The 18665-nt window shown below is 42.7% G+C and overlaps 1 protein-coding gene across 4 annotated transcripts in view; it reads left to right on the top strand.

Annotated features, from left to right (window-relative positions):
* Window positions 1–18665, top strand: part of MCTP2 (multiple C2 and transmembrane domain containing 2) — a 167087-nt gene that overhangs the window by 79850 nt on the left and 68572 nt on the right. For all 4 annotated transcript variants that reach the window (XM_044279440.1, XM_044279443.1, XM_044279442.1 and 1 more), the window contains exons 5-8: window positions 11718–11860; window positions 11940–12016; window positions 15478–15589; window positions 16977–17012. In XM_044279440.1, the coding sequence (XP_044135375.1) occupies window positions 11718–11860; window positions 11940–12016; window positions 15478–15589; window positions 16977–17012 (368 nt within the window). The remainder of the gene's footprint in view (window positions 1–11717; window positions 11861–11939; window positions 12017–15477; window positions 15590–16976; window positions 17013–18665) is intronic.

Raw genomic sequence — 18665 nt, 5'->3', positions numbered from 1 at the left:
AATTGAGACATCCATTTCATAGTGGAACTAAATGAATTGGGCTTATCTCTGCAGGGAGACTTTGATGTTCAGCATTGTGCCGTGCTTTAATTCTAATCCATTACTACTGGAAAAGACCAGAAAGTTGAGCTCAATGTTTTCCCACTGTTAGCTGCAGTATTTTTAATACTGACCTTTTTTTTCCCCCCTCTATAGCAAGTACATTGAAGGCTCTTTTATGTTATGTGTCTGCTGTATTCTGCCCTCTATTCAAAAGAAATATATTGGGGCTCATGCACCAAACCCCAGCATTTCACACATCAGAGTAAAACACCCGCTGGAGGAAGATCCGATCAATTTATTAAGAGGCACATGCTTCTTAAACAAAATTGTCGCTCCGTTTTTCTGGCGGAAATTATTGCAAATGTGTCAGGCCACTGTGACTTTGCCACCTTTTCTAAGCCCCACCAACTTTTCAAAAAGTGGCACACTGCAGAAAAGTCACAAAATGCCCTGGGTGCCAAATTTGGGGCATTTTTTTTTTTTTTCTTGCACAACCTGAAATTAAAGCTTTTGTAAATGACCCCCTATTGTGTAGATAGGTGCTGTATATTACATTTTATTTGGCGTGTAGAATATAAAAAATACCCTCAAATGTAGATGAGCTCAGTATCTCAAGGGGCACATTTTTAAATTACTGCAAGCTATTGTCTCAGTGATTTTGTCTCGCTATAAGGTTGCTTAATGTTGTTTTTAAGCTTTCCTGGTAGCTAAAGATTTTTTGAAAAATGGTCATAGGCCACCTTCAGAACTTACCAACCCCGTGCAACTGTTCTGTTATGTACTGATTTTATATATGGTAACCCCATACCATGCCACTGATTTGTGGCGTTGGCATGTATTGCCAACGTTTCGCTGTTCAGGTGAAAAAAAGGATGGTCCATCGCACTGGGCTAAACTTAAAGAAACCTTTTATGTTGAACAATGAGTCTGATCTGTAAGCCTCATATTACAGAGCAAGAGCAGTAGCGGAGCAGGTTTGATATATAGCTTTTTTGAAAAAAATGTATAAATTTGGCGCTTACGCCAGCAAGCCATGTGACAGACTTAACTCTATGCCATCCCTCTAGATTTAAGTCCTTTTCCACACGAAAAACCTCCTTGGAAAATGATAAATGAGCTGAACATGCTGGCTCGCCCTTTTCTAAAGTGGAGTGAGCAGGGAAAAGTCTCAGGTTTTGCCGCACATAAGCCATTCGCCAAGACTTGCAACACCTTTACGCTTCTTTTAGAGTGATAAATGATCCCCTCTCATTTCTATATCTTGTATATCTGTATACTTTTATTTTATTTTTTTCTGGCTGCCTGTGCGCTATTTCGTGCAGAGGCCTCCAGTATATACACAATGGAAGCCTGTGGGCGACGGATGCCACTGAACACTACACTACAGTGTGAAAAGCCCTTTAGTTGCACTGTATGCTCGTCATAAAGGAAGCACAGGCATTTTACATTTCCAATCTGTTGCTTCTTAAATATTTTTGATTAGACTGTTAATATTTGAAGGTGCGGGTCTTCCTGGTGCCCTTCTTGATGTCCCTCTCCTGGCACTCGGTAACGAGCTGTCATTGATCTAATCTGTGAGCGGTCTGCTGTAGAGCTGCCTCCCATAAGCCGCTAGTTGAGATGTTACTGTGCCCGACAGTAAGACAATGATGGTGAGATGCAGCAGCTCCGTGTGTTCCTCCCCAATTATTCTCTCCAACAATTAACACCATGCTAACCTGACACATTTCCTCGTTCTGGCTTTGTAAATCATTGCCCCTTCTTCTATTAAATCCAGACATTAATATTTTGTTTCGCCGCCATTCACCCTTCAAGCAGTGTGAACATTATGTAGCTGTCAAGATGCCTGGGGATTACCCAGCATGCAATGCCTGTGAGAAAGTGACACCATGGAGGCCTACTTTTGAGATGTTTATTTTGAGAGTAAGCTGACAGGCATGAAGTCCTGATCCCAGAGTAGCAATCTCATTTAATTAAAGCCCTCTTTTTATTAGAGATTTTCCCACTGTTTCCTTCCTTTCGTCCTCCTTTGTATTTCATATATATTTTCAAGCACTTGTAAGTCTGCATCTTAGGACCCTGCACTGGGAAGCACTTGAGATAATGTAATTAGTTTCCTGTAAAGTGAAGCTGTCTTTGTAAATGTATATTTTTTTTCCCCCCTCATTCTTTTTTGTTTTCGCGATTTGCTGCATAATTGCAAGCAATTATTGTTTTCCCTGTTATTTTTTTTTTTTGTATTTATTAGATGATCCGATTAATTTAGTTTTGGCATAAACAAAGTCCCAGTATATATGCCTAACGTATCATTAAAGGGAATGTGTTTATAGCAAAGTAACCTATCGGTTTAGTCATGTTTTTATGGTAAGAAAATCTTTTTGAGGTTGTTTTTTTTTTCAATTTTTTATATATATATATATATATATAGTAAAAAAGCAGCACACATTAGGCGCGGGTGCAATTCCTCTTGAGGGCCTGAGACCAAGGTCCCAAGTGTATAGAGAAGAGAAAAAAGGCAGCACTCCAAATTGTGATGAAGAAAAAGTGGACAGTTTATTCACCCATTCGCCTTTCTCGGTTTATTTGCCTTTTTTCTATTCTCTCTGTCTCTGTCTGTCTCTCTCAGGTCTCTCTCTGTGTGTCTGTGTCTCTCTCTCTCTCTCTCTCTCTCTCTCTCTCTCTCTCATTACCTTAATAAAAACAATTTAAATAGGATTTATTCAACTGAAACAATAACATTACAGCATGTTATTTACTTAAACATCCATGTTTGTTGCAGTGTTTGCATTTTGCACGCATGCCTGCCTTACCGATAGGTAAAGGAACTTCATTAAAATATTGCCAAACTGGGTCTCTTTTACGGCCTGCTGCCATTATAGTTTTTTTCCTCCAAGGAAAGAATGTGATAAACCTCAGGTCATACACACAAAAAGATCCAAAGACTTGTCTGTCTGTGGCTGTGCAGAACTGTGCTCAGAAAGTTTCACTTTCATTTTGTAGTACTCCTTGTCTGCTTGCCTTTTCCTCCTTACACTTAGTTTCACTTTATTCTTGTGCAGATCTATTCCACTCCAAACAATCAGAAAAATATTGTTTATATTCTATTCACTGAACTTTAAACTTAGCACTGAAGGGGTCGATTCTGTATTTATAGGTTTGTAGAAGTTAGGATTAAGATCTTTTTCTCAACTCTTTTCATGTTATAAATTCAGTTTTGAGAACTCCAAAATTAAACCAAGCATCTGTGATAATATCTTGTAGGCAGAGAAACTACCCAGTAATCTTACAAAAACCTCTGGAAGAGCATGACATTGTGAATGGATTAATGGAATTTAACAAAAAATTAAACATTATACAGCCTTATTCTATATAATTAAAAAAGTAATCTTTATTTCATAATGAAATAACCTTTGGATGGTAATATTTTCCTCAAAAAGCATTTTATATTAAAAAAATCTGATTTAAATAAAAAAAATCAGATTTTTTTTTTCCGATAAATCATTGATTTTTATCCACCCTGATGAAAATAGTAGATTCACACTGAAGGCATCAAAACTATGAATTAGCACATGTGGAATTATATACATAACAAAAAAGTGTGAAACAACTGAAAATATGTCATATTCTAGGTTCTTTAAAGTAGCCGCCTTTTGCTTTGATTACTGCTTTGCACACTCTTGGCATTCTCTTGATGAGCTTTAAGAGGTAGTCACCTGAAATGGTTTTCACTTCACAGGTGTGCCCTGGCAGGTTTAATAAGTGGGATTTATTGCCTTATAAATGGGGTTGGGACCATCAGTTGCGTTGTGGAGAAGTCAGGTGGATACACAGCTGATAGTCCTACTGAATAGACTGTTAGCTGCTTTTTCTTGCCATAATACAAATTCTAAGTAAAGAAAAACGAGTGGCCATCATTACTTTAAGAAATGAAGGTCAGTCCAGGTCGCTGCTGGGAACGATGAGGAGTACCGTAGTTCGCCACTTTTATAGACTGACAATAATCTGTCCAAAACCGAAGATAAAATCTATTTTAGAGGAAAAATGGTTAGGAAACTTTTTTTTTTTCTGTATATTGTATATAAAGTGCAAGTGCTGGCAAAACTTACAAGGAAGAGGCACTCCAATACAACCTGAATATCAAATAAAGGAGGGCATCACTCACATTGTGGTACAATTGTTCAGGTAGTGGGACTCCTACACTCATAAAGCCTATGCACTAAGTGAAAGGGCTGCCAAAAATTACAAGGGTCCGGCACTCCAATACACACTTTTACACATAAAGGGGTACTTCGTACACACCCTGAAAAATTATGATTGATCGCCTGCTGGTGACCCTCAAAAACTATTGGAGCAAGGGCCTGCTGATCGGACCATCTAAAACATTAAGGGTGAGGGCAGCCTAATAAGTGTGTTCATATGATGGAGGAGAACGAGAAAAGGGAGATTGAACCATATACCCTTTTTAGTGGTGGATGGGGTGCATGGGAATACAGTGTATTCAATACACCATAAAAGCCAGATTTAGAGTGCCTTTATGCTCATCCGCTTTCCTCTGGTGGAGTAGAGAAGTCAGGGGCAATCCAGGCCTTGTTCATTGTTATAAGAGTCAACCAGTCAGCATTTTCAGTATGCGCTTATCAGTTGTTATGCCCCCAGCAGCACTAAATACAAAACGCTGGCGGCGGGGCAGGCCAGCACCTCTAAGGCATAGAGCGCCAGTTCCTGCCACGTTCTAGCTTGGACACCCAGTAGTTGTAAGGCACAGAGGGATCACTGAGGACGCTGACACGGTCTGCTACATACTCCTTCACAATCTTCCCAAAATTTTCCCTCCTTCTGACACTAGGCAGCACATCAGGTTGAGGGGTGCTTTCCTAGGACTTGGAGAATTTTGCTTTGCCTTTGTTGGAACTGCTGTGTGTTCCCTCGTATAGCCTCCTCGGTTTGCTAAGGAGCAACGAACTCTGCAGCCAGCGTTGTCAGATGGAAATTTTTGGAGCAATTTTTCCATGAGGACCTTCTGGTATTGCACCATTTTGCTCATCCTCTCCACCACAGGAATGAGAGATGAGAAGTTCTCTTTGTAGCAGGGGTCGATAAGGGTGAACAACCAGTAATCAGTGTTGGCCTAAATGGGTACAACGTGAGGGTCACGGGAAAGGCAGCATAACATAAAGTTGGTCATGTGTGCCAGACTCCGTTACAGACAAGACTTTGCTGTCCTCATCAGGAGGATGACTCTCAATTTCCTCCTCCTCTTCTTCTACCCATCCACACTGAACAGACGGAATATAACTTCCATGGGTACTGCCCTCTGCAGAGGAGGAAACTGTCTCCTGCTCTTCCTTCTCATCATCCAATTCGCGATGAGAAGACAAACTTAGGGTGCTCTGGCTATCACACCGTGAACTGTCTTCCCCCTTTTCCACCTCTTCCACATGAAAAGCCTTAATTGTGAGCAGCGAGCATTTGAGTAGACACAGAAGTGGGATGGTTAGGCTACTAATAGTGTTATCGCCGCTCGCCATCTGTGTTGATTCCTCAAAGTTGCGTAAAAACCTCAGAGGTCAGACCCACTCGTCGCTTGTGAAGAGCGGAAGCTGACTGGAAAGGCGACGACCATGTTGCAGCTGGTATTTCACTACTGCCCTCTGCTGCTCACAAAGCCTGGCCAACATGTGGAACGTCGAATTCCAGCGGGTGCTGACGTCATACAACAGTCGGTGAGCTGGCAATTGCAAGCGCTGCTGCAGCGTTGCCAGACTGGCAGAAGCTGTTGGTGACTTGCAGAAATGGGTACACATGCGGTGCACCTTCACCAGTAGCTCAGGCAAATTGGGGTAGGTTTTGAGAAAATGTTGAACCACTAGGTTGAATGCGTGGACTAGGCATGGTATGTGTGTGAGCTTGCCAAGCTGCAAATACGCCACCAAGTTATGGCCATTATCGGACACAACCATGCCTGGTTCTAGGTTGAGTGGCCAGAGCCACAGCTCAGTCTGATACCTTATCCCCTGCCACAGCTCTGTGGTGATGTGCTGTTTGTCACCTAAGCAGATCAGTTTAAGCCCAGCCTGTTGCCGCTTCCCCACTGCAGTGCTACACTGCTTCCAGCTACTTAATGATGTCAGACTGGTGCTGCATTATGATAATTCAGAGGTGGCGGAGAAGGGGGGGGGGTTGTAGCCACCAACGTAGGAAGTATGGCCCGCAATCCTTGGTGTTGGTAGCACCTGTGCCATCCCAGGGTACGACTCGCTCCTGTCCTCCACAACGTTCACCCAGTGTGCCGTCAGGGAAATGTAGTGTCCCTGGCCAAAAGCACTTGTCCGTGTGTCAGTCGTTAAAGGGTTTCTACCACCAGATTTGGTCCCATTTAGCTGACTGACACTAGCGATGTGCTATGGGCGATGGGCGGCTGAAATGGTTAGTGGACGGAGCCCTCTAGGTACTAATGACGCCCACATAGCACCTAGAGGCTCATTAGCATATCTATAAAAGTACGTTTTTAAGGTGAACGGCAGCAGACAGATGATAAGTTAGAACACTGTTATGGACTGCTGACACTAGCACATCGCTAGTGTCAGTCCGCTAAATAGGACCAAATCTGGTGTAGAAACCCTTTAAGTGGACCTTCCCAATAACTGCGTTGGTCAGGGCACGGGTGACCTTAGAGAACACCACAATGGATTTTAAATGAAACAAACAAGATGTGCTTTAACTGCAGACTGTCGGCTTTAATTTGAGGGTTTTTACATCCAAATCAGGTGAACGTTGTAGGAATTACAACAGTTTGCATATGTGCCTCCCACTTGTTAAGGGACCAAAAGTAATGGGACAATAATAATAATAATCATAAATCAAACTTTCACTTTTTAATACTTGGTTGCAAATCCTTTTCAGTCAATTACAGCCTGAAGTCTGGAACGCATAGACATCACCAGACGCTGGGTTTCGTCCCTGGTGATGCTCTGCCAGGCCTCTACTGCAACGGTCTTCAGTTCCTGCTTGTTCTTGGAGCATTTTCCCTTCAGTTTTGTCTTCAGCAAGTGAAATGCATGCTCAATCGGATTCAGGTCAGGTGATTGACTTGACCATTGCATAACATTCCACTTCTTTCCCTTAAAAAACTCTTTGGTTGCTTTTGCAGTATGCTCTGGGTCGGTCCATCTGCACTGTGAAGCGCCGTCCAATGAGTTCTGAAGAATTTGGCTGAATATGAGCAGATAATATTGCCCGAAACACTTCAGAATTCATCCTGCTGCTTTTGTCAGAAGTCACATCATCAATAAATACAAGAGAACCAGTTCTATTGGCAGCCATACATGCCCACGCCATGACACTACCACCACCATGCTTCACTGATGACGTGGTATGCTTAGGATCATGAGCAGTTCCTTTCTTTCTCCATACTCTTCTCTTCCCTTCCCATCACTCTGGTACAAGTTGATCTTGGTCTTAGCTGTCCATAGGATGTTGTTCCAGAACTGTGAAGGCTCTTTTAGATGTCGTTTGGCAAACTCTAATCTGTCCTTCCTGTTTTTGAGGCTCACCAATGGTTTACATCTTGTGGTGAACCCTCTGTATTCACTCTGGTGAAGTCTTCTCTTCTCTTAATTGTTGACATTGACACACATACACTTAGCTCCTGGAGAATGTTCTTGATCTGGCCAACTGTTTTGAAGGGTGTTTTTCTTCACCAGGGAAAGAATTCTTTGGTCATTCACCACAGTTGTTTTCCGTGGTCTTCCGGTACTTTTGGTGTTGCTGAGCTCACCAGTGCGTTCCTTCTTTTTGAAAAGGTTCCAAACAGTTGTTTTGGCCACGCCTAATGTTTTTGCTATCTCTGATTGTTTTTTTTGTTTTGTTTTTTAGCCTAATGATGGCTTGCTTCACTGATAGTGACAGCTCTTTGGATCTCATCTTGAGAGTTGACGGCAACAGATTCCAAATGCAAATAACACATTTGAAATGAACTCTGGACCTTTTATCTGCTCATTCTAATTGGGATAATGAGGGAATAACACACACCTGGCCATGGAACAGGTGAGAAGTCAATTGTCCCATTACTTTTGGTCCCGTAACAAGTGGGAAGCACATATGCAAACTGTTGTAATTCCTACACCGTTCACCTGATTTGGATGTAAATACCCTCAAATTAAAGCTGCAGTTAAAGCACATCTTGTTCGTTTCATTTCAAATCCGTTGTCGTGGTGTATAGAGCCAAAAATGTTAGAATTGTGTCGATGTCCCAATATTTATGGACCTGACTGTATTAGTGTGCTTTGATGCCATGTTGTGGATCATGCTGATGGTGGTGAGGTGGCTATAGTGTTCACGCCCCTGCTCATTTTGGTACGGCACAGGTTGCAAATGACTATTCTTTTATCGTCCGCACTTTCCTAAAAAGAATTGCCAGACTGCAGAACACCGGGTGCTCCGGGAACAGTTGCGGGCTTGTTTGGTGTGGACCGCCTTCTCCCTTTTGCCACTCTACTGCCTCTTCCAGCCTGTTGCGGTGCTGCAGATCCCTTCCTTCTTTACTGCTGTCCTCGCTCGGCTTGCCACCTTCCGAGGTTGGGTCAGTGACTACATCGTCCACCACCTCCTATTCCACTTCCTCACTCTGGTTATCCTCCTGACCTAATAACAACCTCAGTTATTGACAACTGTGTGTCATGCTAATCATGAACTTCTTGAGACACTAATTGCGGTTGACTTATTGGCAACTGTGTTTCCATCATCATCATCCACCTCGTGAAACGCTAATTGCGGTTCCCCACCGTCATCTTCTTGTGACTGTGGATGCTCAATAGTTTGGGAATCAGGGCACAATATCTTCTCTATGTCCCTCTTTAAGCGTGCTTGACGAGAGGCCCAAATTAAGGAATGGCAATGAAAAGAGCTCCTCGGAATATCCTAGTGTGGGATCACTTGTTTGCCAAGACTCTCTATGGTGGGAGGAAGGAGTATCTGGGTGAAGATTCTGTTGACCAGACTCTTAGCTACTGAGACAGCACTTTGTGGAAGACAGGGTGGTGCTTAACCGACTCACGGACGTTCCCGTGTCAGGTACCAGGAGATCGGAGAGACTGTCAATTTGTGGGTTAAATTGACAAGTTTACTGTGGATTTTATTGCGTCTGTGTTTTGGTGAATTCCACACCCCTTGCTTCAGGTGTTGCTTGTTGGTAATTTACTTTTCCCATAAGTAGCCACTTCTTACTCTTGGTTGTGCGTTTTATAGATTTTCTTCCTGCCTTCTAACTAGCTGGTCTGTTGTACTCTGTGGTGCTTCTGGAGTTGCCAGTTTTCTACTTTCAGATAAGTCTTGTCTTTGCTAATTGTTTTGTGTTTGTTATATTCCCTGTTGTTTGTATCTGGGCCTGAGACAAAGACTTCCATTTGTCCATCTGGGGAGGAATGGGTTGTCTATGTCCAGGGACTTATAGGGATATAAGGTCCTAGGTATACAGCATATGAATATTCCTACCTTCAAGGTCTATTTATATTAGTTTTATATTTATAGGTAGTTAGAACCCGGATTAGGGATGTTTAGGAGGTGACCTGTTCCTTCCCTAGTTTCCTTCCCTAGTTTTCCAATTACTGTTCCCCTTCCCTCCTGTGTTTAATGTGGAGTTTTTCCCCCACACTGATCGTGCAATCCAATCAACCACCTGGTCGCACTGGTATGACTTAGAGAGTGGTGTCCTGCGCTACCCTGCAAACTGGGACATGAAGCTAGGTATCGTGGATGAGTGTTTCTTGTGCTCTGGCAGCAGGCACAGTTTCACCGTGCCCAGAGCCATGGCCTCTGCATGCACCTGCACCATCAGCATGACGGCCACTTCCCCATCCCTTACTGCTCGCCTTGCGCATATTAAATGGTATATATGCTTGCAAGTATGTCACACATATATAGTAGCACAGGTTTTGTAAGTGTATGCACAAATAAAGTACACTGGATGACACAGATATATTTTTAGGATGCACACACGTTAAACAGAAGATGTAGCACAGATAATGTTGCTGTCCGCAGCGTCTATGAAAAAAGTACACTGAACGTCACTGATATTTAGGATGCGCAAACGTTATACAGGAGATGTAGCGCAGGTAATGTTGCTGTCACCAGCGGCCAGACAATTGCGCTGAATGTCAGATATTTTAGGCTGCGCAAATGTAAAATAAAATATGTAGGTTGTGTCACTATCAGAAGCAGCACTAACAATTGCATGCAATTTAGCGCAGGTTGCGCTAATAATATATATTTCAATAATCAATAATCCTTTAAAGGATTTTTGGGTCTCTAACAAGTTTTTTTACTAAAATATTACTATTTCACTCCCTACACTTTCTGTCCCTTCTTCAGCACAGCTCTCCCTGACTAAGGCTACATGCACACGACCGTGTTGTTTTTTGCGGTCCACCCCAAAAAACGGAAGCCGCCCGTGTGCCTTCCATAATTTGTGGAACGGAACGGGCGGCCATTGATATAACTGCCTATTCTTGTCCGTTTTGCGGACAAGAATAGGACATGTTATATTTCTTTTTGCGGGGCCGTGGAACGGAGCAACGAATGCGAACAGCACACGGAGTGCTGTCTGCATCTTTTGCGGTCCCATTGAAGTGAATGGGTCCGCATCCGAGCAGCTAAAATGGCGGCTCTGATGCGGACCCAAACAACGGCCGTGTGCATGAGGTTTAAGACTAAGCCGAACACGTATCGTCGGGCGCTATATAGCACCTGATGACACGTTCCGGACAGCCAATCACTGTAATGCCAGTAGCCAACATGGCTACGACATTACAGTGAGTGCCAGTACCTCAGCGCACAATTATTGGCTGCATAGCAGCCAATAAACATGTGGGGAGGAGACTCGAGAAACGCGCTGCTCGAGTAAAATTTGTGTTCGGCAGAGCATGCTCGTCCAACACTACTAGAAGGGTCTTTTTATATTTTATATATTTTAGGATTTTTATTTTTGGATAGTGACATGGGAAAAAAAAAAATCCCAAAAACTTGATTTAGGTCGTTTTCTGACTACACATTACTTTTGTAGGCTCCTTGTTTTTTGTGGTAATGAATAGTTGAATAGAATACTCTATTTCTTATAGAGGCATAAAGAAAAACTCTTTGTATAAATCCTGGCTCCAAACCCAATGTGAACAAAGTCTTCGGTACCTAAATGTATAATAGCAGCTTCTTGAGAACCTACCTGGACACCATCCTGTACACATTTTGTGTAGAGTGCTTGAGAAAAAAAAATCAAATGCATGTAGCTGTGGTATTGTGGCAAAAACATGTAGTCACAGGTATGGTAATGCTGTGCTGAGTTTAGGCTCTTTCCACATTTGCCTCCTCTATGGTTTCCATCACTTTGACATGGACCCAGCAGAATTCATTGCTGTTCTTGCTATCAGAACGGAACCATGATAGACCTTACTAAAGGTCGGTGTGGTCTCTCGCCATTTGGATCAGTCATATGCCAGTGTAACCAGAGTTTAAGCGTTTAAGCGTTACCTTTCTTAACTGCACTGAGAGGGGGGGGGGGGAATAACCTCTTTGGTTGCAGTGGGCAACAAAGACCCCTTTATCAGAGACTGATGATTTAGTAGCAATGTTCATGTCCCATTTAGGATGTTCTTCTAATACTTAATCATTCTCCGCTTGTTTAGGTACCAGTGATCCTTATGTAAAGTTCAAACTGAATAAGAAGACCTTATACAAAAGCAAAGTCATTTATAAAAACCTGAATCCAGTGTGGGATGAGACATTTGTGTTGCCAATCCAAAATCTAGAGCAGAAGCTGCAAATCAAGGTGATTATTAGTTCAGCGATGAATTTTAACCCAACTTTTAGGTAACTCTGATTTTAAACGAATTTCATTACATATATAGGTTTATGATCGCGACTTAACAACTGATGACTTTATGGGATCTGCGTTTCTGGATCTGCAAGAGCTTGAACTCAACAAGTATGTATTTATTTATTTTTTTATCTTTAAAACCTCCAGTATTTTTTTATTTTTTGTTATAGTTCACCCTTCTTTTACTTGTTGGATAATCTGTATATGCACACTGTGATTTGTCTGTTTTTCAAGATTTTTGTATTAAAGGGAACCGGTCATCTGCACTAGGCTGCCATCACTGAGGACAACATAGTGTAGTTTCAGACCTGCTGATGTCAGCGGTCGGTCACTGCTGTCACCGCTCCTCCATCGCCTCTGGATGATGACTGACAGATTTCTTTCTTATGCACATTGAGGGCAGCATATTGCGACTTTAATGGTCTATCCTCAGTATCAGATGGTCAGGTGTCTGATGCTCTGCACCCTTGCTGATCAGCTGTTCGGGAGTAGCTCTGGTGCTAGAAATAGGCAACAGAACTACACAGCTCAATCTGTTGTATAATGAGCAGAGCTGGTTAGGCTGGGTTCACTTTTTTTGTCATACATAATGTATTTGTTAATGGATGCCTCAGACAGATTACATACAGTGACATTTATCCCCATAGTGTTCCATTGAGGGAATATATATATATATATATATATATATATATATATATATTTTTTTTTTTTTATATTTGTGGTCATGGCTACGGCCAAGAGATATCCGAAGAACCCTAGGGAGAGAAATAACGGGAACACCCTAACCCAGCTAGGCATGTCTTAGCTGACCTGACTAAATGGCTTGTTGTGTGCCCTAAGCCATGATCGTGGGTAGGCCTATAAGTGGGCATACCCTGTGGAAATGAGAAGATAAGGGAGGGGCACCTGAAAACACACGCCTATGAGTGAGGGTGTGGCTCGTATATGAAGAGCCTCTGCCCCTCCCACAAATGCAGGCTAACTAATCAGCCTTACCAACTTGTGGTCATGGCTATGGCCAAAAGATATCCGAAGAACCCTAGGGAGAGAAACAACGGGAATAACCTAACCCAGCTAGGCGTGCCCTAAGCCATGATCTTGGGTAGGCCTATAAGTGGGCAAAAACCAAGCCAAGTAGGGTAGAAAGGGAATTTAAATGGCATGTGCAAACTAATCCCCAAGCCAACTGCAAGGCGTCAGGGATCTAGAGCGAAAATTTCAGGGTATATGAGGCAAGACCAGTAGGAGACCTACAACCCATCTTGTGGATGACAAGGCCAGAGACATGAAGCTTAATATTGCGGATACTGCCCCAAAGCAGAATGGAGGACCGGGAATACGTTGTGAAATGGATCATAAAAACCAACTGAAACTTGTAACGTTTGCGTCTAGTGCGAGTACTGGCAATGCTCTAGCCTCAGGAGATCGTGGGACCGAAACCTAACTGCCTAGACTATGCAGGAATGAGGGCCAAAAAGAACCATGTAGATAGGAAGAGAATCCTTGAATAGTTCCCCAAACAGCTATCTGCTAGCCGTGGTCCGCGCGTTGTTCTACTGTGTACCCTTGAGAATTGTTTTTATGCTTGAGACGTGAAGACCGACCTACTATCTGAATCTTCTGCCGTGAGGAAATACTGGACCTTGTGCAAAATCCGATTCAACGTGGTTGTAGGGAGTCTGAGGTTAGTGCGGCAAGAAGCTACGAAGCCATAATATACAAGATTCTGTCTATGCCCTCCCATGAGTGAGGGAATGCAATGCAATGAAGCTACCGGCGAAAATTAATTCCTGGTCGTGGTAAAGAGGCAAAGACTTTGCACGGGGACCTGGTTGACAAGATATGATCGACTACGATCCGAGACTGAAATGCTAGAGGGAATTGCCCTACTTGTTCTTCCTCTGGCAGGACCTGAACAAAAGCATAAACAATTAAAGGGAATCTGTCACCTTCTTTTACCATTTTAAGCTGTCACCATCGCTATGTTCACTAAAGTACCTTATTTCCAGCAGTCTTCTTTTTACTTTATTTCATTTGGTCCTTTTGAGATGCTAATGAGGCTCCAAGGTGCCCGGAGGGGCGTTTTTTTCCTTCTCCGCTGCTGCCCAGTGACGCATCCCTGCAGTGTGCCCAAGAACGCCTCCTGATCCTCAAATAACCTCCCACAGCCCCGGCAAACTGTTCCGCCCCCACGCCACGTCATAGTCTACCTTCTAGAAATGCCCCGTCCTTCTTCCTGTCGGCAGTCTTGATGATCGTGCAGGCAGCAGACAGGAAGAAGGACGGGGCATTTCTAGAAGGTAGACTATGACGTGGGGAGGGGGCGGAACAGTTTGCCGGGGCTGTGGGAGGCTATTTGAGGATCAGGAGGCGTTCTTGGGCACTGCAGGGGGGCGTCACTGGGCACCGGAGAAGGAAAAAAAACGCCCCTCTGGGCACCTTTGAGCCTCATTAGCATATCATAAAAAGCGCTTTTATATCAAAAGGACAAAACGAAATAAAGTAAAAAGAAGACGGCTGGAAATAAGGTACTTTAGTGAACATGGCAATGGTGCCAGTTTAAAATGGTAAAAGCAGGTGACAGATTCCCTTTAAAGAAAGACAAAATATCTGTGTAAGACATGACAATGATGCTGTAGGGCGAACCAGACCAGTTTGCTGTCAAAACAGAGTGAGCAATCAACATGGATTATTAGGAAATTAGGGAAGCAGGTATGTATGCACCTGAAAACACACGCCTGTGAGTGAGGCTGTGGCTCGTATAGGAAGAGCCTCCACCCCTCCCACAAATGCAGGCTGACTAATCAGCCTCACCAACATATATGTCAAAGTATACTTTTTTTTGTTTTTGTTTTTGTTTTGCAGTACTCTGCAAGCTTGGTACACTGTTAACGTTATTTCTATTTTTATTTTATTTTTTATTAATTTTTTTTTACAATCGAACTCTATGGTGATGGATACGTCATGGACATATGGATGGACTTACACATTTAGAAAACACATGAATATCCTGTGTGCTTTCTGCATCCATGTCTGTTCCCAAAAAGATAGCAAATGTCCTATACTCGGCCGTGAAATGTGGACCACAGACCCATTGAACTCAATGGGTCCGCACAAAAATGTGGATGCAACGCTGACGGTATCTCTATTTTGCGGATCCGCAATTTGCAGACTGCAAAAATAGTCATATGCATGAGGCCTCATAGGAGGAGTTTTTAACTTGCATGACATTTTCTTTTTCACATCCATTGAAGTGCTGGCAGTGACTCTTGTAAATCCCTTTTTGGCTCCTCCACGCAGGCAGCTTGTGCTGCGTCTTGGATCTGAATAATGACACACTATTGGTATTTCATTATCATTGTCAATACAGTTTACCGAGCTGCAATATGTCAGAATAATGTGAAAGTTGTTTTTTGAGCGATGAAGCGTGAAGCATTCTGGTATTCCAATGTAACTGATGCAGAAACTGCTCGCTGTTCAGATGATCAGACATCTTTCCATGTGAAATACTGGTATTTGCTGATTACTTGTCCTTTTTATATATACCGTGTATTTATTTTTCCTTGTAGGACTACAGAAAAAGTGTTTCGGTTGGAAGATCCTAATAGCTTAGAGCAAGACATGGGTGTGATTGTGGCAGATATCAGTCTGTCCATCAGGTTGAGGGACTCGAAGAATAATGTAAGTAGTTTTCCCCTTCATTGACACTCTTGCAAAATAAAATATCTTCACCAATTTTTTTCCCACCTAAACTAGCGTTGCAGTACTGGATTATACCCAGACCTGTTTATTAAAGGAACACAACCCATACAGAAATGCTCAAAGTAAAACAAGAAATACAACTGCCCCAATGTTTCTCAGTCTGCGGCACTTTCTGCTTCAGCCTGATACTAATCCTGTAGAGAACAAGTGGGTTAAAGGGGTATTCCAGTTGTTTCAAGTTATCCCCCATGCCCAGGATAGGGGCTAACTATTAGATTGGTGGGGGTCCTACCGCTTGGACCTCCACCATTCATGAGAATGGGGGCCCTGTACCCCCTACAGCCCCCTTGAAATGAACGGAGCAGCCGGTTTGCGCATGCGAGCAGCTGCTCCATTAATTTCTATTGGAAATCCAGTGATAACAGACTGCTGGGACCCCCACCGATTTACAAGTTATCCCCTAGCCTGGGCATAGGGGATAACTTGAAACAACTAGCAGTGGCCACAGGGTCCCCCCCCCCCTCTTTATTGGTGGTAGTGGCAGTTCTGATCAGAGCCCCAGCAGTGTAATTGCGGGTCTCTGATCGGTTACCATGGCGGTCAGGACGCTACTGAAGCCCTGGCTGCCATGGAAAGCTCCCTGCTGCTGTGTGCACAAAGCACAGGGGCAGTGTAAAGTCCTATTCACCCTAATAGATCTCCATTAGGGTGAATAGGACAAGGGATTAAAAAATCCCAGGTTCTAGCCCCTAAGGGGGCTAATAGTAAGTAAAAAGTATTACAAAAATGTGGGGGGTGTGGGGGGGGGGGAGAGACACTAAAATACTAAAAGTTTAAAATGCCCCCTTTCCCAATTGTACATATAAAATATATAAACAATAAAAAATAAACATTACATATCACCACGCCCGAAAAAGTGCGAACTATTAAAATATAAAAAAAATCTCCCATGCAGTGAACGTCGTAACAGAAAAAAATAAAATAATAAACTCGCGGTTCGCCATTTTTTTGTCACCTTGTCCCCCCCCAAAAATAGGATAGGACTGTTCTATTTTGGGCCAGACATTCCATAAAATGCGGATCGCGCATGTCTTTTTTTGGTGGTTTGTTTCGCATGGCATTGAGCGTTGCAATAATTTTTTATGGTATCGAAATCAAATCAAAAACCCTAGTCAGCAGTGTACAAGTCTACGTCCTGAACTTCAGGTGCCTATTCTGTCAATAAAACAGTCCGTAAAGAAATGAAGTACATTATAAAAATGAATTGTATGTCATTTAGAATAGTTTAAAATAACGTTAAATAAAAGGTACGTTTATTGGTTTCCTCACCTCAATCTGATCTTGTGTTTTATTCCCCTTGTTACAGAGATGGGCATCACGGAAAAGGCTTAATGTTTCCAAGGTAAGTTATGTTGGATTTCTGTCACGTGTTACTCATTCCAGGTATGACCTCCCCCTGGTACAGGCAGCCACTCTATGGGATAGAGCAGGGTTCTCACCTATTGATAGTTCACAAAAGGATTTAGTCAACTAAATGACCGATTTGTCACTTTAGAGCGACTTTATGTAGGAATCTGTCACCTGTGCAGGTAGTGGGGCCAATCAGGGCATACGATCTCTGGATTCATTGGACCTTAGTAAGATTTCCTATATTCTGTGAAGGCGCCCTTCTTACCGCATCTCCGATCTGAAGTGTGACTTTGAGGCAGTAATAAGTATTTAATAAGTATTTTTTTTTTCTTTTGAGCCCATATCAGCCAGTAGTTTGCCTCTTCTTATCCCAGCATGTCTTGTGTATTATGAGTACAGAGGCAGATAAGACTGAGCATCTCCCTGCAGGTCATCCAGCTCCCAAGGCATCGACTATCAACTTCACATCACACTAATAAAATGCAAGTGCAGCAGTGATAACTGATTAAGGCCTAAAATGAATGTAATTTTCTTCGAGGATTCCAGCAGCCTATTTCATGCATCTTCTAGCATCAGAAGATATTAACTTCAGAACTTTAGTTCACCTATCACATGAAACATAATGCATTGTAAAAAGTGCTGGATGTTTGTAGTGTTCTGTTTTATGGGTTTTTCAGTACTCTACCCCCAGATTTTAAGGGTCCACTTACGAGGTCCATTATTGAGAACAGCTCTTCATACAAATGCTTGTTCTCAATAATTGCTTTATGTGAAAGTACTGCCAGTCATCGGTGATCCCGTCTTTTATGGAGCACAAGAATCACATTGCCCCATGTAAATAGGGTTGTGCTACCGACAAAAAAAAAAAGCAAGAACAATTATTGCTGCATCTAAATGTGATCTGTAAATACTTTGCATGTAAATCTGTAAACGGTGTACTTCAGGGCTAGGATTGGGAACCTCTTCAGTGTCTGTGGGGGATACTCACACTTACACTATGGTACACAATGCAGCAGTAAAAGATTATAGCCTTGGGATGTTTTACTGTAATGTCTGTGTAGTACACTGTACATTAAGAAGTACTGTGGTTCTTTAGCAGGTGATGCAGTAATGTTGGATCGCCAGCAGAGGGAGGCAGAACATAACCAGTCCCCACACTGGGACACAGGCCTCCTTCCTGTACGAATGTGGATAGAATTTCCCACAGTGCCTTGGCAAACCTGACAAACAGTTGTATGCCGTAGTTTATTGATTCTCCTAGTGCACTAAAACAGCAGTACATCAATAACCATCTTTAGTTAGGAAACCCTGGGCTGTAGAGGAGTACTGGCAGTTAGCAAAACAGCCCTGACTCAAGAGCAGAAAAAATTTGAGCATGGGGAATTCTGGTTTCACGGGAGAGATGAGAGGCTGCGAAAATATACAGCTAGAGGAATTATATACTTTACAAGGCTTTAATGCATCGGGCACATAGAGAGAAAACTGCAGATTTATGTGTGAACAATCTTTGAAAAATCAATGTGTTACAAGTGGACCTTTTTCTCCTTATCCTTTTTGCATAAATAGGATGATGTATATTTTTTAAAAGACCATTTATGTTTTGCTCCGAGTTGTCACACTCTCTCGAAAGGTTAAATTCTGTTTA

This window comes from Bufo gargarizans, chromosome 2 (genome assembly GCF_014858855.1).
Source record: "Bufo gargarizans isolate SCDJY-AF-19 chromosome 2, ASM1485885v1, whole genome shotgun sequence".
Classification (NCBI taxonomy): Eukaryota; Metazoa; Chordata; class Amphibia; order Anura; family Bufonidae; genus Bufo; species Bufo gargarizans.
This window is presented reverse-complemented; position numbering and strand designations above follow the sequence as displayed.